Source organism: Calypte anna, chromosome 1, assembly GCF_003957555.1.
Source record: "Calypte anna isolate BGI_N300 chromosome 1, bCalAnn1_v1.p, whole genome shotgun sequence".
NCBI lineage: Eukaryota > Metazoa > Chordata > Aves > Apodiformes > Trochilidae > Calypte > Calypte anna.
Window position 1 is genome coordinate 65,259,472 of NC_044244.1, and position 18,554 is coordinate 65,278,025.

The 18,554-nt window shown below is 38.2% G+C and overlaps 1 protein-coding gene across 3 annotated transcripts; it reads right to left on the reverse strand.

Annotated features, from left to right (window-relative positions):
* Positions 1–1,969: 1,969 nt before the first annotated feature.
* On the reverse strand, positions 1,970–15,855 carry TMEM19 (transmembrane protein 19). 3 transcript variants are annotated; one of them, XM_030447868.1, is made up of 7 exons: positions 15,051–15,213; positions 14,684–14,834; positions 10,084–10,197; positions 8,476–8,613; positions 7,940–8,194; positions 6,410–6,619; positions 1,970–3,755 (listed from the first exon to the last, which is right to left on the reverse strand). In XM_030447868.1, the coding sequence occupies exons 1-7, from the start codon at positions 15,105–15,107 to the stop codon at positions 3,592–3,594; spliced, it is 1,089 nt and encodes a 362-aa protein (XP_030303728.1). In that variant the 5' UTR covers positions 15,108–15,213; the 3' UTR covers positions 1,970–3,591. The 3 variants fall into 3 exon arrangements, with proteins under 3 accessions (XP_030303728.1, XP_030303724.1, XP_030303738.1); XM_030447864.1 differs by lacking the exon at positions 15,051–15,213 and adding an exon at positions 15,742–15,855 and having other exon boundaries at positions 2,066–3,755; XM_030447878.1 differs by lacking the exon at positions 15,051–15,213 and adding an exon at positions 15,624–15,696 and having other exon boundaries at positions 2,066–3,755.
* Between the last annotated feature and the right edge of the window lie 2,699 nt (positions 15,856–18,554).

The following is an 18,554-nucleotide window of genomic DNA, read 5'->3' on the forward strand; positions in this document are numbered from 1 at the left end:
CCAAAGCACTGTTGGAGCTGCAAGGAAAACAAACACCACTTACAAATCTGAGGTGCCCAATCCTAACTGATTTTAGTGCAAGTACTGATCTATCACCATTATTAACCAGTGTCCAAATCAGGTTCTTTAAAGTGCCAACATAATTTCAACACATTTCAGCCCTCACCTTTCATCCCTTTATTGGGAAAAAAAAAAAAAAAGTCTTAATACTCAAGAGATGGTATATGTCCTTCCTTTTTTTATACTGCTTCATTTCATTGTCCCAGGGACCTGTGGTTTACAACTACATCTATGTTCTGATTTGAGCCAGAATAGAACCAATTTTTTTTCTAGTGATTTTACATTTTAGTGAAATCTCTTCCAAGTAGCTGTACTTGCTGAAATTAACAACACGTTTTTCAATCAGTGTCTGCTTCTAGGTCTGATAACACTCAATGTTTATAGTTACTGCTGAAGAATGGTGCACAGAACCAAGGTCACTGCTTGGGTTCTGAAAACCATCTTATACTCCAGAAAGAAAAAGCAAGTAAAGGGGTCACTTCTGTGACCTTCCTGTAGCAAGCAGACTGGTGACCAAAGTTGACCAAATGAAGTATTCCATCCTATACACATCATACACAGTATAAATTTGAGGGATCAAACACTCTTATTCCTGGCCAGTATCCTGAGGGGACTTGTTCATTTGTTTGCCTTTGATCCTGATCCATGCATTCCTAAATCCATGCATCCAGGTCCCAAGTCCAGGGACTTTTCCTGCACTGTAGCCTCGGTGGTGACATGAGCATTACTGGGAGATGAGGGAACATGATACTGCTTTTGTATATATTTATACATATTTCATTACTTTTAATTTCATCAATACTGTTTCATTAAAGCTGTGTAGTTTAGTTTGCAATCTGTAAGTCTCTCTCCCTTATTCTCTGTTTTCCTTACAGAGGAAGAGAGAGACCTTGGCAGCATCTGTCGTTCATTTAATTGCTGGCCCAGCATTAAGCCATGACTATGTACAGCAGCAGTATGGACAGACCCGAGACAATCTATATAGTTGTAACCACAAAACAGAAATATAATAAATAGCTGAATGTTGGTAATTGACACAAGTATACTTCAACACTCAGGATCCCTCTCGCCTAAGCACCTTGCCTTAGCACCTGGCTAAAAATTTCTCAAATGCCACTATGTCACAATCATAATCTTCCTTGCTTTTTTAACACATCTAAAAATCAAGCCAAGAATGAAGACAAACACTTCACAATTCTTACCCCTTCAACTAAAAAAATACTGAGCATAACCTCTTGGAGCTGTGGAAATATTGGTGCCACTTTAATATGAAAGAATGATCAGCAATAGTCATTTCATATGCAAATAGTACCAATGGCTCTGAAGTGAAACAAATTATTTTGAGTGTTTAAAGAAAGGATTAAATGTGCTTACTGCAGCGACCTATTTCACACCTTTAAATATATCCATTTTCTTGGTTTTCTCCTAGATCCTCCTCTTTGTTTACGACTTGTCCTCTAACTTCCTGCATTTTCCATTTGCTGTTTCTCCAAGCAGGGTGGACATGCAGCATCCCATCCCTGTGCTTCATTCTGAGCTCCAGAACTGCTCTTATGGGCACACATCGATGTACAAGCAGCTTGTCATATTTTGTAACTTCCTCCTGTACTCTTTACTGTTGCATCCTCTCCCACTGCAACTTCCTCCCTTCCCACCACCCCAAGTTTTACAGCTACTAAACAGTGAAATGTAGCAATGGTTGCATAAGCTAGATATTCTACTCAATATAAAAGAGCTGTTTTTCAATTGAGACCCAAATTAAGTAGTGAAAAGCTGGCCATGTTCACTTCAGTGTTTGAAAGTGTACTTTGCTTCAGGAAACAAGTTTAACAAAAAAAAAGTATGTTACAAAAATTATGTCTTCTTTAGTTCTGGAAAATGCAACAGGATTAATAAATTTTCAAAATACAACTAATACAGTTTTTATTTAGAAGCAATACAAATCCAAGTGATGAATGAAAATCTCAGGTGCTTATTATTACAGTTTAAGTGCATATATTCCTTTTGTAATTTTAGGCTTTTCCACAGGAACAGACATACAACAGCCACACAGTTTGTTCTTTTCAGAAAGTTTCTACTAGTTTGAAATCTCATCTGTATGATTGGATAATACAGTGAGCTGATTCCAGAGATAAAATTCCAGATTTATATAGACAGGCTTTCAAAAGAGTAAACTCGATATGAAAGGTGTTAAATTTTTTAATATTCTCATAAAATATGACATATTGCACAATTCAAGTGAATTAAGATAGGCAACATACATGAGACAACCACAAACAAACAAAAACCCTCCAAAACCCCCCAACCCAACCAACCAAAAAAATCCAAAAAACAAAACCCCAGATGTTTAATACAAAATACTCACCTATCTTCTCAGATGAAAAGTTAAGAGTATTGGTCTCATCATTTAAATGTTGATGGTTACAGGTTATTATTAACAGTATCTCTAAAGTTTAAATACAGTGCTGGCCAAATTTCTTTTACCTGTTTTACAAATTAATGATAGAAGATGGAATCACCTAACACAGAAGCCTGAGGACCAAAAATTAAATTCCCATTTTATAACAGTTTATAGGTGAGGCTTCCCATTCCCTATAACCTCTCTTGTTTCTTTGGCTGAGGCTATCATCTCTGAAGAGCAACCCCAAACAAAATGGGGAAAACTTCCTCTGCTGACAAAGAATGAAAGAGTCTAATTTTGTCAGAATGCTTAACATTCTGAAACAATTGCATGCTCATTATAAAAAATGTTCTAAAGAGGTTAGTGTAAATTTACAACTGTAATCTTTAATTTTAGATGATTTAGTAAGTACCACAGTATTGGTATCACTAGTCTGGAAATAAAGATGTCAGTAGAGCACAATCAAATTTATTATTCTTAATGGAAGAACTAGTGAGTTTTTATTTTAAATTTCATCTTTTGCTTCAAATGTTACATAGTGAAATTACTTTTGCCAACCCTGTTCTCAGGGAGGTGGTGACAGTATTAGGATACAGAACAGGCAACAAGACTGACTTCTCTCTTCCCTCCCCGCCTTCCCCTAAAAATATTTCCATAAAGCCTTACAGAGTCTAGATCATGGGAAATACCAGAATTCACCCATTTCACCCACATCACTACTGTCTACATAAGTCTGCAGAGTTCTTTGTGTCTGGCTTGGACAACAGCCACAGTGCTCTGAGAGATGTAGATTAGACTTCTGTTTCCAGCTTCTTTCCCTTCCAGGTGCTGGGGACTGCAGAGAACAGAGGTCAACCCTTCAGCTCCATAAGGGTGCAGTGCTTCATGTCACCTGGCAAGGATCTACATCCATTTACAGAGCAGCAAGAGCATACTGACAAAACTCCTTTCTTCCTCCCAGAGATGCCAGGTGCAATGCAAAACTTACAGCCTTAGAAAGTTAAGATGGAAAGTGCTTTGGCTCTGCAAGTTTCAGATCCCTCTTTTCAAGAGCATTCAAAGACAGCTTTTTGGAGTCTGTGAGGAAGACTGAACATAACTGAATCACATGCAGAAAACCTTAAAGTATTTCAGCGTCTGGGCCAGAAACACAACGCCATGCCTGGAAGCACCAAAGCTATGATTACAGAAGAAAAAAGATTTACTGCATTGTTGTCTAATATAGGTTTTCCAGATATGTGCTTGGAGTCTTTTGTTTGGTGGTTAACAACCATGCCAATATTCTCATCAAAACCTGGGAAGAGATAAAGATTTCACTTTACAAAGCCAACCAAGCTGAAAAGAAACCTAGTAACCAAGTGCATGCAACTTCCTAAATACAGTTTACCATTATGGTGTTAACCTTCTGTAAGAAGAGACACCAACAGATTGAACTAAATTACAGTTAGTTTCATCTGGTAGCTTCAAAGGATGGGATATAAATTAAATACTTCACATTAGAAGTTGCTTCTTTTGATAGGTTAAACTTCTGTCAGTTCTGCCTGTCTCTCTATGTAGTTTCATAGCAAAGAAATTAATTAAGCAGGCTAAATCAGAATAGGAAAAATATACTAAGGTAAATGATGCTGTTTTGAACAGAACAGAAACAACTGATCAGCAACATGTATTTCCTTGTCAAGATGATGCATTTGTTTGCAAGTGAAAATTACAGAAATAACATTATTACTTGATCAGACAGAAAACAAGCTCCTTAGAGGAGCTGAATATATAATTCCTGTTTACACAGCAGTTTTCTACTACTAGCACAGATTTTTTATTCCTAGTACCCAAGCCATTTCTTGCTCTCCCTCAGTATTACCAGTACTCTAGCACTGTTTCATTGGCTGTTGCTGTACAGGCACTGATGTTCTATGTTTTGTCCAGCTGCATTACTGTACTGTGTATGCTGACAGAAGGATGAAATCCTCACATGCTTGATTTTATATTAGCATTATTTTACTCTGTAGATTTGTTACCAAAAAAGATTCAGCACCTCAGACTAAACTGAAGAAATCTCACACCACAAACCTGCTTGATGGGTATACAGCTGGTAATACTGTTAACTTTGAATCACACATTTAAACCTAGCTTTGGGTAATGCAAAAGAGCTACAGAAAAATCAAACTTCAAAACCTGATAATTTAACTCTTAACACTTTCTACACTATAGAAAGTCCCAAGTTTACCTCAAATGCACATAGAGCATAGATTCAGACCATAAATAAATAGAAAAGGTAATAGCAAATCCTTCTATTAGTTATTTATAGAATATGTACAACAGACTGATAACATGGGAAAATTTAAATCTAATTCTGTGTCTGTATCCAGACAAAGTGGATAATAAATGCGTGGGCAGGGAAGGAATTTTTTTTTAAGAAACAGTAGTGCTTCATCTTATTGTAATAATCACAGATTATTACATAAATCTAATCTAGGAAGATTACCAATAGAAAAACACTGACAAGAGGGGTAGGCAGTAGTAGCATAGTATTTGTTTTTTAAAAGACAATTCTTTACTACCACTGGCATTATTTTTTTTCAAGATGCTACAGAAAGGTTGAAGTATTTCTTATGACACCACATGGAGCAGGGATTGAAGAAGTGGGTCAGAGGGACAAAAAAAGCCAACAGTGTGCAACCGTCTGAGCAGGACTATTTTCTCTATATCACAGCATATACATATATATATATATATACACACCATTTATATAGTAGACATAGTCCAGCAGTGCTTCTGAATTTGTAAAAAACATTGTGGAACTTGCACATGGTCCCTACTACAGCTAGCAAAGTAAGTTGCTGAGCACAGAAAGATATCTGAAGTGAAGAAGAAATAGATTCTGATAAATGGAGGCATGCATTAGCTAGGTTCACCATTCTCTTAATGCTCCTGCCTCATCAGGAGGATGACATACTGTCCAAGTGTTTAAGCATTTTCTCTTTTAGTAATGAAAGACTGTATCTAAAAATTCCTCAAATGATTAAATACTCCATTATATTCTGGATTTCTTGGAACTACAGGGAACGGAACATAAAGACGGCTGGACAGTCAAACCCACAGCATCAACAACAGTTTGCAGTTTTCACTGTGATGGTAGATTTAAAGGACTTCTATCATTTAAGCAGTTCATCTGCACATTCAAACCTTGACTTGCACAAGGAAATACACTGACAATGAAATCTGAAAACTTAAGTTCTCTCTGTAAACCAGCTGTGAAACAGATTAGTGCCAGTTACAGTCTTTTCAAACATAGGGTAAGTTTATACTTTAGCCTCAAGGTTGCCTGTAACGTTTATTCACAGATAATGATCCTAAAGGGCAACAAGTACAATATATACTGAATAATTTAGAATCACCCAGCAAAGTTTTTTGTTTTTTTTTTTTTTAATGGACATGATTTTTTAGAAATCACTTCTAGGAAACAGTACTCTGTTGAGTGGTGAAAAAAACAGAGCATATAATATTGTGCACATTCTCCTGGAGCTTTTCTTATTTAATTCATAGAGCAGAGACTGTTGCAAAACCTTCAGAGTTAAAAAGAGAGATTCTGCAGGGAACAACTTAATCTGAACAAATGGACAAAATTAAGCTGACATTTTATCTTATAATAACTAGATACACTGAAAAGGAGAGGGTTTTTCCAAGATAACAAGTTGGAGATCTTTGGTCTCTTGCAGTCATCAACAAGACAATAAGTAAGATAAGCAAATCAAAAAGTGGAAAAGACCAACTGTCCTTGCCCTTGTTTTGATTATGTTAATCACTTTGATTCCCTTTGTCCTTACTGTTGCTAATTCTGTAATTTTTTCACTTAAAAATCACTTCCTCGGTCCTTCTGGAAAGTCAAGTCCATTTTTAGGCTATAATAAGAGAGGGTACAAAGACAGAAACAGAAATATGTATTCTTACCACTGTATTGCATTGTAGCTCCCAAATATGAATCCACTATTGATCCCAGTAAGCCTGCTGCTGCACCAAACACAATAAGAGGCCACTGTGGAGCAGATATCTCCAGATCACTCACAAAAATGAGCTGTGTTATGAAATAGGCTATACCTACTGCCATGCCTCCAAGCAAACTTGAGAGCAGACCCACTAAAGTAATTCCTCCATTAGTACCTAGATGAAACAAAAATGAACCTGATTTACTACATTTTTTAAAAGACTTATATTTGCTCAAATGTTTTATATTAGATCAAAACTATGATCACATCGATCTTTCTCTCTTTTATGAACAAGACTTTGCTACCACAGCTTTAATTCACAGTTCCCATTATGATGTTGAGAAGGCTGATGCACACCAAAGCTGGCAATGGACTTTTTAGGATTTAGGTAGTGAAAGGACTAGGGGGAATGATTTCAACTAGAGGAGAGTAGATTTAGATTATATGTTAGGAGAAAGTTCTTCACCATGAGTGTGGTGAAATATTGGAACAGGTTGCCCAGAGAGAGGGTGGAAGCCCCACCCCTGGAAGTTTTTAAGGCCAGGGCTGGACAGGGCTCTGAGCAACCTGATCTACTGGGAGGTGTCCCTGCCCATGGCAGGAGCATTGGAACTAGAGGATCTTAAAGGTCCCTTCCAACCCTGAAAATTCTATGATTCTATGATTACTATTACTTTTCCCATCTCTAAGGCTAGTTATCTAGAAATATTCACTAGCACTAAATTAAAGAAAACCAGATAGCATAAGCTTCAGTGTCACCTAGAAAAAGAGATTTGCTCCCAAAAATGCAGAACATATGCAAGTTAATAAAACAAGACTTATTTTACCAATAAATTTAAAATAACAGAAACCATAGAAAGGAAGATATTTGACTAGTCATTAAAAAAAATCTTAAGAATGCTTAGAAAGAGAGAGAAAAAAAAAAAGCCCAATCATTTATATCTTGTCTCACAAGATCTAAAACTCAGATTAAAAGCCTGAAAGACTCAGAAAAGATACACTGCTTTAAAGGTAGCAAATTCATCCACCATGCAGTTTTACAGACAGAAGGTTCACTTTACTCACACCTGGTAAGACAGTAAAGGAAATAAGCGATTTGGTTCAGACATGAATTTTTTTGTAGTGTCTGTATTCAGAATATGTATTCTTCAACAGATTCAAATTCTAATGTCTGAAAAATTTAGTTGATAACTTGTAGTGTTTATATTATTAGCAATATAACTTTTTATAGTACCAGAGATGAGAAGTGATAGCATTCACTAAGAATGACTTTAGCTCCCTGGATAATATGTTGGTGTATTTCACCAATGAGATATGGCAGAACACAACTGAGTATATTCCATTTCAGAAAATGGGTTCCTGTTGATATTTTCTAATCCTAGATTTCTGATGTTTTGGTTTTTTCTGGGTCTTTTTTGGAACTTTTCAAGTTGGACATATAATTCAAAACAGATCAGCAGAATATTAAGAACATGTAGAACTGAGAACACCTTACCTACTGGAACCTTTTCCCAAGTTGTTATTAACCTTGGCTTGCTTTTACTCATAACGCTACCTATCTCCGAAGCCCAAGTATCACCAGCAGAGCATGCCAAAGCTCCCAAAAGGGATAAGCACATCCATGAGGCTGTATATTGCTTTGAGAAGTCGATTGGAATTTCACCTGGTCCATTTTCTATCATATATAAGACAGCCACCTCAGTAGGAACACCACCATTACAGAACACTTGCACCCAATTCCTCTGTCCACCTGCAGTGACAAAACTTAAATTTTATTATTTGCAGGCAAAATAACTTGACAGACAACAACATGAGAAAAAAGCTAAAGACACAAACATATGTAAAGGTAAATTCAAAAAGACAGACTTTGAAATCAGAAATTACATTGTAGCTTTTTTAACAGAACAGAAGCAAAAGCAAAGTTGCTTGCTAATGTCCATAGATATAATAGTTTAGAGTTCCCCACTCTGGATGTTACATCTCATCTGACCCTTTGAAAGGAAGAGGAAGAATTAAAATGTTATGGCTTACCTTCTTTGTATTCTGAATCTATTTGCCTCTTCAGATCTTTTTTCCACTTAGTAAGTTTTGAAGAAGTAACAAAAAAAACAAACAAAGAAGTGAAGAAACTATAATTTGCAATTGTAAGGATAAATCCAACCACCAGACCTACCAAAAAAAAAAAGATATATAAAGTTCCTTCATATAACAATGTCTACTTTGTAGAACAATTAAGTACTTTGAATCTCTTGACTATGAAGAGTATCTTAAAGATAAACCTAAGATAATCATACAGAGATTTTCTGAGGTGCCCAATACCTGGAAGAAAACTCTAGTGAAGGTTGACTGAAAAAAAAATCAGCTATCTTTAATTTTCTCTTAAATGTTACTAATACATTGCTAATTTTAGTGCTACTGATAGAGTATGTAATTTTAAAGATTTTCTTGCCGTAAGTCAGTAGTACTGAGCAAAAATAAAAGGCAAAGCAATTAAAAAAAATGCCAAAGGATATCTATTGGAAATTTTAGTACCCTGACTGAAAAAAATATTTGTATAAGAAGCATATATACAGCTGTGTCTTTGTATCCACTAGCAATCTTATGTTCAATTTTGGAAATATAATCCCTCTCCCAAGGTCTCTAATATAACCTAGATAACTCTCTTCCATATCTTCAGAACCACTACTTCTCCCTTCTGTTAATTTTCTTGCTTATATCTGATTTTTATGTTGTCTTTTTCTCTGTGTATTTTCCTTAAGTATCTGAGCTTCTGGATGTGTTTCTTTTTGATCTCCTCAACAAGGGGAGGTCTAATTCTCACTATTAACTATGACATTACAATTCTTCATGGCTGAAAGAAAATTGGCCACACTTAAAGCAAATGTCAATGAAAACTGGCTAACATAGCTGTTAAGAGGTAAAAAAAATAGAAGAAAAGATTTTTATTTCAAAATGCTCCCATCAATTTACAGACAGAACAAAAATTACAAAGTGGGTGACATGGAAAGGAAGGATTTTCTTTCTACTGTCCATCAATTCAGACAATGTCACAAGACAAAGGTGAATCACCTCACATGGAAGTTGCATCAGATTCCAAAGAACACTGTTTTACACTGCGCTGTGGGGTTTTCTCATGAGGTCAAGAAAAACCTTTGTTGAAACAGTCATTTGCTGGAGGGAAGTACAGATTTAATTTACTTATTTTTGTGTGGCAAAAAAATGTTTAAAATTGCTCATGTTACAGCAAGGTGAACCATGTTACAGTTCCTGTTTTCCTTCCAGGCAGGCAGGCTGCTGACATGGCTCAATTTGATGGCTCTTTATCACCAGCTCTGCCATTTGATTGTTTTTATGTTAATCCCTCAAAACCATGTGTTTTGACTGCATATTGTACTGAAGTTTAAAACAATCTTACAGGTTTATATAAATCTAATATTAATAAAATTAATTACAAACAGCAGCAAAAATTAACTTGACAATTTAGATAGGCATGAAAAGGAATTCAAGGTATATATACTTACATTTATACTTCTATAATAAAATCATGTAGGAAAGTCTTAAAAGAATATTTGGCACAGTAAAGAGGGCTTTAATTTAATTTATTAAATGCTTAGGTGAATAGTCTCAGAAAAAACATACCTCCCAATGCACCACTGTGGTCAAGACTCTTCTTCCTAAGCCCCTGTGTAGCAATTATTAGTGGAACAAAAACTGAAAAAAGCCAGCGCCACGGAGAAATGGGTTGTGCAGTACCTGATAAATCAAATAGTATTATTAAAGATTATCCTTTTAAGCCTTTTTATTGCCTTTGTATCTTAGAAGTAATTATTTTCAAGTATATATTTAAAATCTGATCTTAATAGAGATTAAGCCTTTTTACCCTTTAAAAGAAAAATATTCTTATGAACAGAAGACCAGAAAATCCACAATTATTTATTCAATTTTTCTATTCAGCTTTCACAGAGAAAATACATTAACTAAGGCTAATTACAAAGAAATAGCAAATGTGTCAATAAATCAAAATGGTTGTATTTTCCATTCTGGGAGGGATTTATAAACCCCTAAATTAACATCCAAAATGTTAAGACCAGCTGAAACCTGACTTGAGACAGAACAGAGTTCAGATTTTAGAAAACACAATCCACACATCTCAGTAGGTTATGTAGAATTCAGTTTCAAATATGAAGCAGTTTTAAGTAAATAAATCAGAGCTTCCTTCATAAAGTATGTTATGATTAATTCTATGGTAACTACAGAACAAAGTTTATTTGTTTATTTGTTAAGTTTCAGAAAATATGGCAATAATAAAAGGAATTAACAACACTGTCCATGGTCACTGATGCTTTTATGATTTTAATGGAATGAACATTAGAATGATATATTCACAGCTTCATCTTGGTTTTCAAGCCATCCCAAGTATCAGTGTTTGCAGGAAAAGCTATTGTTTATCAAAGGCTTTAACTTGGTAGCTAAATCAATTTTTAAAAACTGCCCACCTGGCTCTGGAGCATTATAGAGACTGTTGAAAAGGAAGCTGCATACAACAATTTCATGTCTTGTACTATGTATTTCATGTAGGTACTATGTATCTGCAACTTTTTCTTCTCTGAGGACTCTCTAGACTAATCCTTTCCACTTCTACATTCTGCTGTCTTCTCTGTTACTTCTCTGAGGTCTATCTAGAACAGCACACTCAAACAGAGTGACAGGAGAATTTTGGGGGTTTTAGGTTTTTTTTCTTGAGAAATTATTTTTTCTGTGGCATGTGGCCATCATGTGGTATCTACATTCAGCATACACTGAAAAGACATATTTAAGCTAGGAGGTAGCCATCTTTTTCTACGAGCTAACATGCCCCACACAGTGAGGGAATTAATGTTTCCCACTGGTTTTTGTTCTCCCAGGGTGGCTGCAATGGAATTGCCACACTACTCCAGTCCTGCTGTGTCATTTCACAAGTCCAGATTTGAGGTTTATGTATTTGCTAAGTGAACTGTACACATAAGGGTGGCAAAATCAAAAAATGCAGCCCAGATCTTCCTCTTTAATTGGTTTACTGGTCAACATAATTTAACCAATCTGAGCTTCCCATGTTACAGCTATTCAAATATTTCACTCTAGTTTATGGGTTTTCTCAAAGCTAACATGTTGCATATATATATTGCATGGTTTAAATTTTTTTATTATTGCTTTCACATGAAAACAGTTCTATATAATCAAATATTCTATATTTGGAAAGTATAGTGCTTTTTGGGAAGTGGAATGGGCTGCCCCGGGAAGTAGTGGATTCTCCATCCCTGGAGATATTTAAAAAGAGACTGGATGTGGCACTCAGTGCCATGATCTAGTAACTGCAGCAGTAGTGGTTCAAGGGTTGGACTTGATGATCTCTGAGGTCCCTTCCAACCCAGCCAATTCTATGATTCTATGAAGAAAAAATTATTTCAGGTCTAGTATTAACATCTATGCAAAAATACCTCACCTGTCATCCTCCTTGTTATACAGGAAATAAAGCCAACTTAGAATGTTTTGAAGTATTTAACTGGAAATAAGTTTAACACAATGCTTTTTAAAAGGACTGCTTTTAATGACATTCTTCATTAACAGTTTCTAAAACTGAATGCCCCAAGACAGAGTAGTTAAATAACTCCTAAGGAAAAAATCCTGGTTTTCAAAATCACAAATGATTTACTTTTACAGAAAAACCCCCACCTAACTGAACAACAAAAAAATCAAATTATTTTCTCATCAAAATACCTACAGTGCCTTTCGAAAAGGTTTATCCTGAGTTTCCAGATTGTTCCCTTTGCTTAGTCATTCAAGTCACCATGATGTGAATTTAAACAAGCTTTCAGAATAGGAAAACAATATCCCACTCAGCTGTCATAATTCCACACCATTCCATAATGCACTAGTGTCCACAGTAACTTATTTTCTTAGTAGGCAATTTATCATCTATGTCCCAAACACCCTTTTTTCCTTCTAAAATTCCAGAACATTCACTAAAATAAAAGCTGATAATTTAGGAGTTATTATTGTCCAGTTAAGGCTCATGTTATTTTATTCATAAAACTGACTCAATAAATTACTGTCTTAGCAGTAAGATCCTCAGAGACTTTATATTACCTCATTTTTACTTTAAATTGGAATACATGAATTACATTGCCAAGGATGCCAAAGGTACATGTTATACAATACTGAAATTTCAAAGCCTGAGAAGAAATTGTTGCTTAATACAAGAGTTTAAGTCTTCCATCTTCACAGTCATAGAGACAAGAAAGCTATTGATTATATCCTGATTACTCTGACGAATTTCACTACTAGAAAAACAAGAAAGCCAGTATACTAGGTCAAAGTGATGTAACCACTTTCTAAAACATCAGCCCTTTCAACAGTTTTGAACTTCATGTAAGGATCTCATAAATATACTTCAAGCTGATAACTATCTCAGAAAGATTTAGTGACAGTTTTTGTTCAAAAACTCACAAAATTTAAACAGTAAAATGAATAATTAATGTAAGTTTTGAGCTAAAAATAAAAAATCATTAGAATTTTTCATCGTACCTGCTACACAAATATAAGACACTTTAAGTCTAGAATTCATTAGGTCTCAGTCTCATAGAAGAAAGATTTCACTCAAGTACAAAAGCTTCTCTTGCTGGAAAGCTAGAAATGATGTTTTTCAACAAGAACTTTTTCTGTCAGCACGACCTACAGCTTTGCACATGGACAGGCTCCCTTGTGCAAAGGACAAAAATATTTCACAGTAAAACACTTGTCATTGCAAGCACAAAGACTCCTAAGATGAAAAATTCCCTTCTGCATACTGAAAAGCCCCAACATTGCAGGAAGTGTGCAAGGGAGCCTTGAAGCTGAGGGCTGACTCAAAAACTCAAAAGATAAGCACCACCAGCTGTGTGTGAAGGGATCTCCAGGGCTGTACTCTGGTATTACTAAGGTTACTGGTAATAACTTGAGTGTGAGCTGTACCAGAACACAGAGACCAAAAAAATCAGATTTTTCACCTTGTTGTATTTCTCTGAAGGCAACCCCCCCCCAAACTATTAGTACTAAATTACTACTAAACATAAGTATTTTAAGAACACATTTATTGGTTATGATTCCTTAACATGTTTATCAACATTTTGGTCACTGCTCAGTGCCTAAGGATTACTATTAACTATAAACAGTAAGCTAATAAATGCATGCTTGCACTACCTTTATATTTATGTTTAAGGACTGTGAATTTAATCACTTTTACAGGCACTTAAGTTATCTCTCTCACTTCATTAAGCCCATTCCTACTATACACTTGCTTCAAGCCAAGGTCTTTCCATAGTCTCAGGCACATGAAAACCAGAAGTTGTACATCCTTCTTGTTCCATAACAATTCTCTATAAAAAGAAGGATCTGTTTGCAGTCTCCTGCTTTGTGTTAGGCCCCATGCCAATACACCTGATTTCAGGCCTCTAGGCTGTCAATTCTCCATCACGTTAGGTAATGCTATGTAGCAAGGACTGGAATACCCTAATTAGAGGCAAAATGCATAACTTCCTATAGAGAGCAGGCGTGCATAAATTAGGTTGTGTGTTTAGAGCTACTCAGCTAGCTCTAAATGATACAAACAAAACTTGGTTGTGAATCTTGCTTCTGCATAACTTACATGTGCCTGGCATCTCACCATAAACCAGAGCAGAAGCGTCCAGATAAGGTAGATTTAATACTGTACCCAGGACTAATACACATCCTGAAACCCAAAGCACTGAAAAACACTAAGCAGAGACATCCAACTGCCACTGCAAAAATCATCTTATACTAGTGGAATATTTATTCTAGCTTCTTTCAGATCTATGGTGACCCCAAGCAGTTGAGGATGTTAACACTGCATCTCGTGGCATTTCCAGCATCACTGCCATGACACTGGAGCTCCTCCTTCATTAAATTGTCTGAGATCTTAAGGACAGGTCTTCACCTGCCCTGGAAAAGCAGTTAGATTTTTTAGGCTTGCACTGATGGCTGAAGGCAGTCCTGCACATTTATGTAAACAGGGTCTTGGAACAGCAACGACAGACCACAGAAGGTATTACGTGTCCTTGCAATTACACACAACTAACCCTCAGCCTTCCAGTTCTCTACCTCCAGCCTGCAGGAGCTGGTGGGGATGGCGATAGGCAGCTCGGCACACCCCTTACCGTGACCTACCACCCTCCCTCCTTAGCGCCCCGGTCTTTGGACTCACCGTAATACATGTTTGTAATCATGGACACGATCCAGAAAACCAGAGAAATACAAATGAGCAAGTTCAGGAAGACAATATTCACCACCATCTTGACGTACTCTTTGAGGAAATCCTCCTGGTAACAGGACATGGGAAGCCAGAGAGAGAACACCTGGTGGGGAAACACAAGGCACAACTCGTCAGGGACAGGGACACGGACACCGACACGCTCTCTGCCTCTGGCCTGCACTGCAACCCCCTGCACAGCCCCGGCAGCCACCTCTCACCCCCGGAACGCCAAAGAGCTCACGGGGAGGCGGCAGCTGCAGCCCCCGCTCTTTCTCCCCGAATCCATCACACCCCCACTGTCTCCAACACAGACACCGACCTGCTCCCGTAGCCTGCCGGAGCCGCCACCATCCCGCCCTCTTCCGGCTCCGCGCATGCTCTGTCGGCCCCCGCGACAGCGCCTGTCCCCGCCTGCCTCTCCGCCGGCCTCTCCGGGGGCAGGGCGGCAGGGTCGGGGTTCTCGGCTCCCCGGCACGGCTTGGCCCTGGTTTCGCTGCCGGCTCGGCCAGGACGTGCCCTCCACGCCGCAGCGGCGCTCCCTAGCCTCGTCCGTGCTGGTGTCCTCGCAGTCTTCCCCGCGGGCAGACTTGTTCTCCCTCTGATCCCGAGATGGGGCCACGGCCCTCAGGCAGATGGTGACGCCCTCCCGGCAGCTTCCGATCGCCCCAGATCGAGCTCCCGCTCAAGCTTTCCCCCTTCACAAGGAGGGACGGCAGCTTCAGCGCAACTCTAACAGCGGCAGCGCAGCCGGCCTCCCCGGCAGCTGAGGCCCTGCCCTCCCTCCCTCCCTAGCCGCGGCTACACCCCTCTCCCCGGGGCACCCCACCCCTCCTATCCGCCTGGCCCCGCGGGCCCGCCGCAGGACAGCCAGGCTGGGGCGCGGGTTTTTTACAGCCTCGCTCCTCCACAGGCCTCGGTACAGAGACAGGGCTGCCCTCCGTGCTCCGTGCCCTAACAGCCCTCAGTGAGACCAGGTCTTTCCTTGGCAAAAGCCCGCGCTGTGAGCATACCGCCTCTGACAGACGCGACCATCCCTGAGGCAGCCAGCGCCGCCCCGCCGTCCCACTCATGGCTGCAATGCAGGGCAGAGCCCTCCGTGCCTTGCCTGCCGGGCTCAAGTAACCGCGGCTACTGTGCGTGCCAAAGGAGGAAGCGCTGGATACACAGACAGCCAGTTCGCCGTTTGGGAAATAAAACCCAGGAATAGCACCCCCGTGAAAACTGCTTGGTAACTGCTGATACTCGTGAGGGTCTGGATGCAGCTTGTTGGGACGCTGCGTAGTCCATTGGCACTAGAAGAAAGAGACTTGAAGCGCTTTCCTGTCATTAATTTAGGATGAAAACAAGCCAAACCTGCCTAGTAGGTTTTCTGTGGGCAGGCCAGAATTACTCCCCAAACACCCGACTATAAATTATGAAGCTAGGACAGTTTACTAGGACTCCCACAGGGTCAGAGGCTTTGTCAAAAAAAGCACTGAAAAATGTGGAGCTCCGCAACTTTGCAGAAACCCTCCCTTCATTTTGAGGCAGCTGCCTGTGAAATAAGCAAGACTTTGGGCATGACAGAAGATAATTTTTAAATAGCACTTCTATGTTCAACATTTGTTGAGTGAAAGGTAGACCAAAAACCTACTAGTTTACAAACATTGGTATTTGATGTTCACCTCATGGACATCATAGTCTCAAGTACTTGTTTTCATGGATCTGAAGCAGCAGAAGAATTTAATGTTATTTTAAGCAGTCCGTGAGAGGTAGAGTAATAGGAAAAAGTGAATTAAAAGGTCTTTTACACATAAGAGTAGTTTTTAAACACAAAAATTCAAGCAAGTAATCTTTGTGTCAGAGCAGATAATTTCTCTACTAAATTTGAGATTATTTATGGCTCACTGTCACCCATTCATTCTTGAGGCAGCTTATATTATTTTTCATTCAACATCTGGAGGAAGTGTCTAACAGGATGCGTACACAGTACAGGTTTTGAATTCTTTTGAAACAAAAACTTGGATATATTTTTGGGTTGTAAAAGAAATAATCAGATATCTTTAAGGGCTTCTTCAGATGTCTAAATTAGAGATGGTACTCTAAATCTTTACAGGTACAGCTGAAGGCTGTTTTCTAACATATTTGTTGGTAAAGAAGACTGGGAACACACAATTTTTCTCTATAATAGAGATCCCCAAAACATTATTACTAATGTAAGCTGGACTGACTTTGGTGTATCTGGTTTTCCTTCTTACCTCCAAATTTTTTCTTTAAACTGATATCTGAAATCTGGACTTGAAATCTAAAAATCAGGGGCTCAGTATCTAGGCTGCTTTGTAAGAACAGGACCCCTTTTGAAGGATAGTACAAATATGATGTTGCCTAGATGTTCCTGCCAAAATCTGAAAAGTAACTGAATTTTTCAACCAGAACAACATCAACTCTACTTTGACTGATGGCTGAACAGCTAGCTGCCTGTTTGGCTGTAATGAACTCCAGTAAATTTATTCATTCAAATACATCCTTCAGTGCAATACATTGATTTGTTTAATTTATTTCTTTAAGATAGATTTTCTGAACTGTATCATACTATCTGGTAGAGAAATAAAGATTGCTGCTGGAGTCAAACACCCCTGGCCTATATCTGTGAGACTGTGCAGCTGTAGGAACATGATTAATGGTAGCATGCATGCTGGTATGAAGAGGGGGCAGGCTTGTGGAATGCTGAAAGACCCTTCTGCTTCCCTCACAGATACCACACCTGTGTTAAGTAGCACTTGCACTGATTTAGAGAGATTTCAGTCTGCTGAACTGAGCTGTCTACAGACCTTCAGTCTTGGCTTAAAGTTACAGGTGATGCTGCTGAAGTTCACTTAAGCAAGAAAAGCACAAGACAGCACTGTTCTCAACTCATGGCACGAGAAAGGTGGTTCTAGTAATAAAGTCTGCAATAACAACTGCATGAATAATGTTAACTTTGACTCCTGTTTCAGCTCTGGGATAGGATAACCATTCATAGCAGGATTTGGATTGTAGATGACAAAGCAATAAATGTTGAAGAGTAAAATAAATATCCAACTAAAAGAACAGAACACAGAATAATGCTTTATGTATTCAATTTGTTAAGTGTGTGCATTTTGCACAGTTTGCATGCTGTACAAAACTCAAACCAGACAGAACTATCATTCTTCTTCCTCATCTGTAACTTCAGAACAAGGAGCATGTTTTTCATAAAGCTTGTGAACGCATTTGTGTACTGCTAGAAAAAAGTGAAAAGGTGTGATACAGAGAAATACTTTATGAATCTGTATCAATTTAGTATCCCAGTTTATCAAACTTCTTCAAGACGTGAGTCTGAATGTGTTAATCCAACTGGTTTATGGTAAAATGCTTTGCTGAATCAGTTGTGTTTCCTGTCTCAGTTGCTGATAAGTCTTTGAACCTTAACAGAGAATTTTCCTATGCTTTGGTTTGGCATATGTCCCCAACAAGTATAACAAATACGCCCAAAGTGACAATGCTATTATGAGATTTTTTTATTGTTTGGAAACTTGCACTTAATAAGTAGGAATCTTTTAATTTCAGTTCCTTTGATTAGATATGAAATCAAGACTATACTGTTTTCTCTTTGAGATTCTGGATACTTTCAAAGACAGAAATCCATCCCTACCGTTCTCCCATTTCCTCAGCTGGACAGACTTTATGATGGCATTCTATGCCCAGAGACTGCCTTATATTGCAGGATAGCTTTAAGATGCAGCAAAATTGTCTTTTCCTGTGATGGAAACATTTATTACACATGACTACTTTTCTACTAAGTGTTTACTCCGTGTTTATTTAC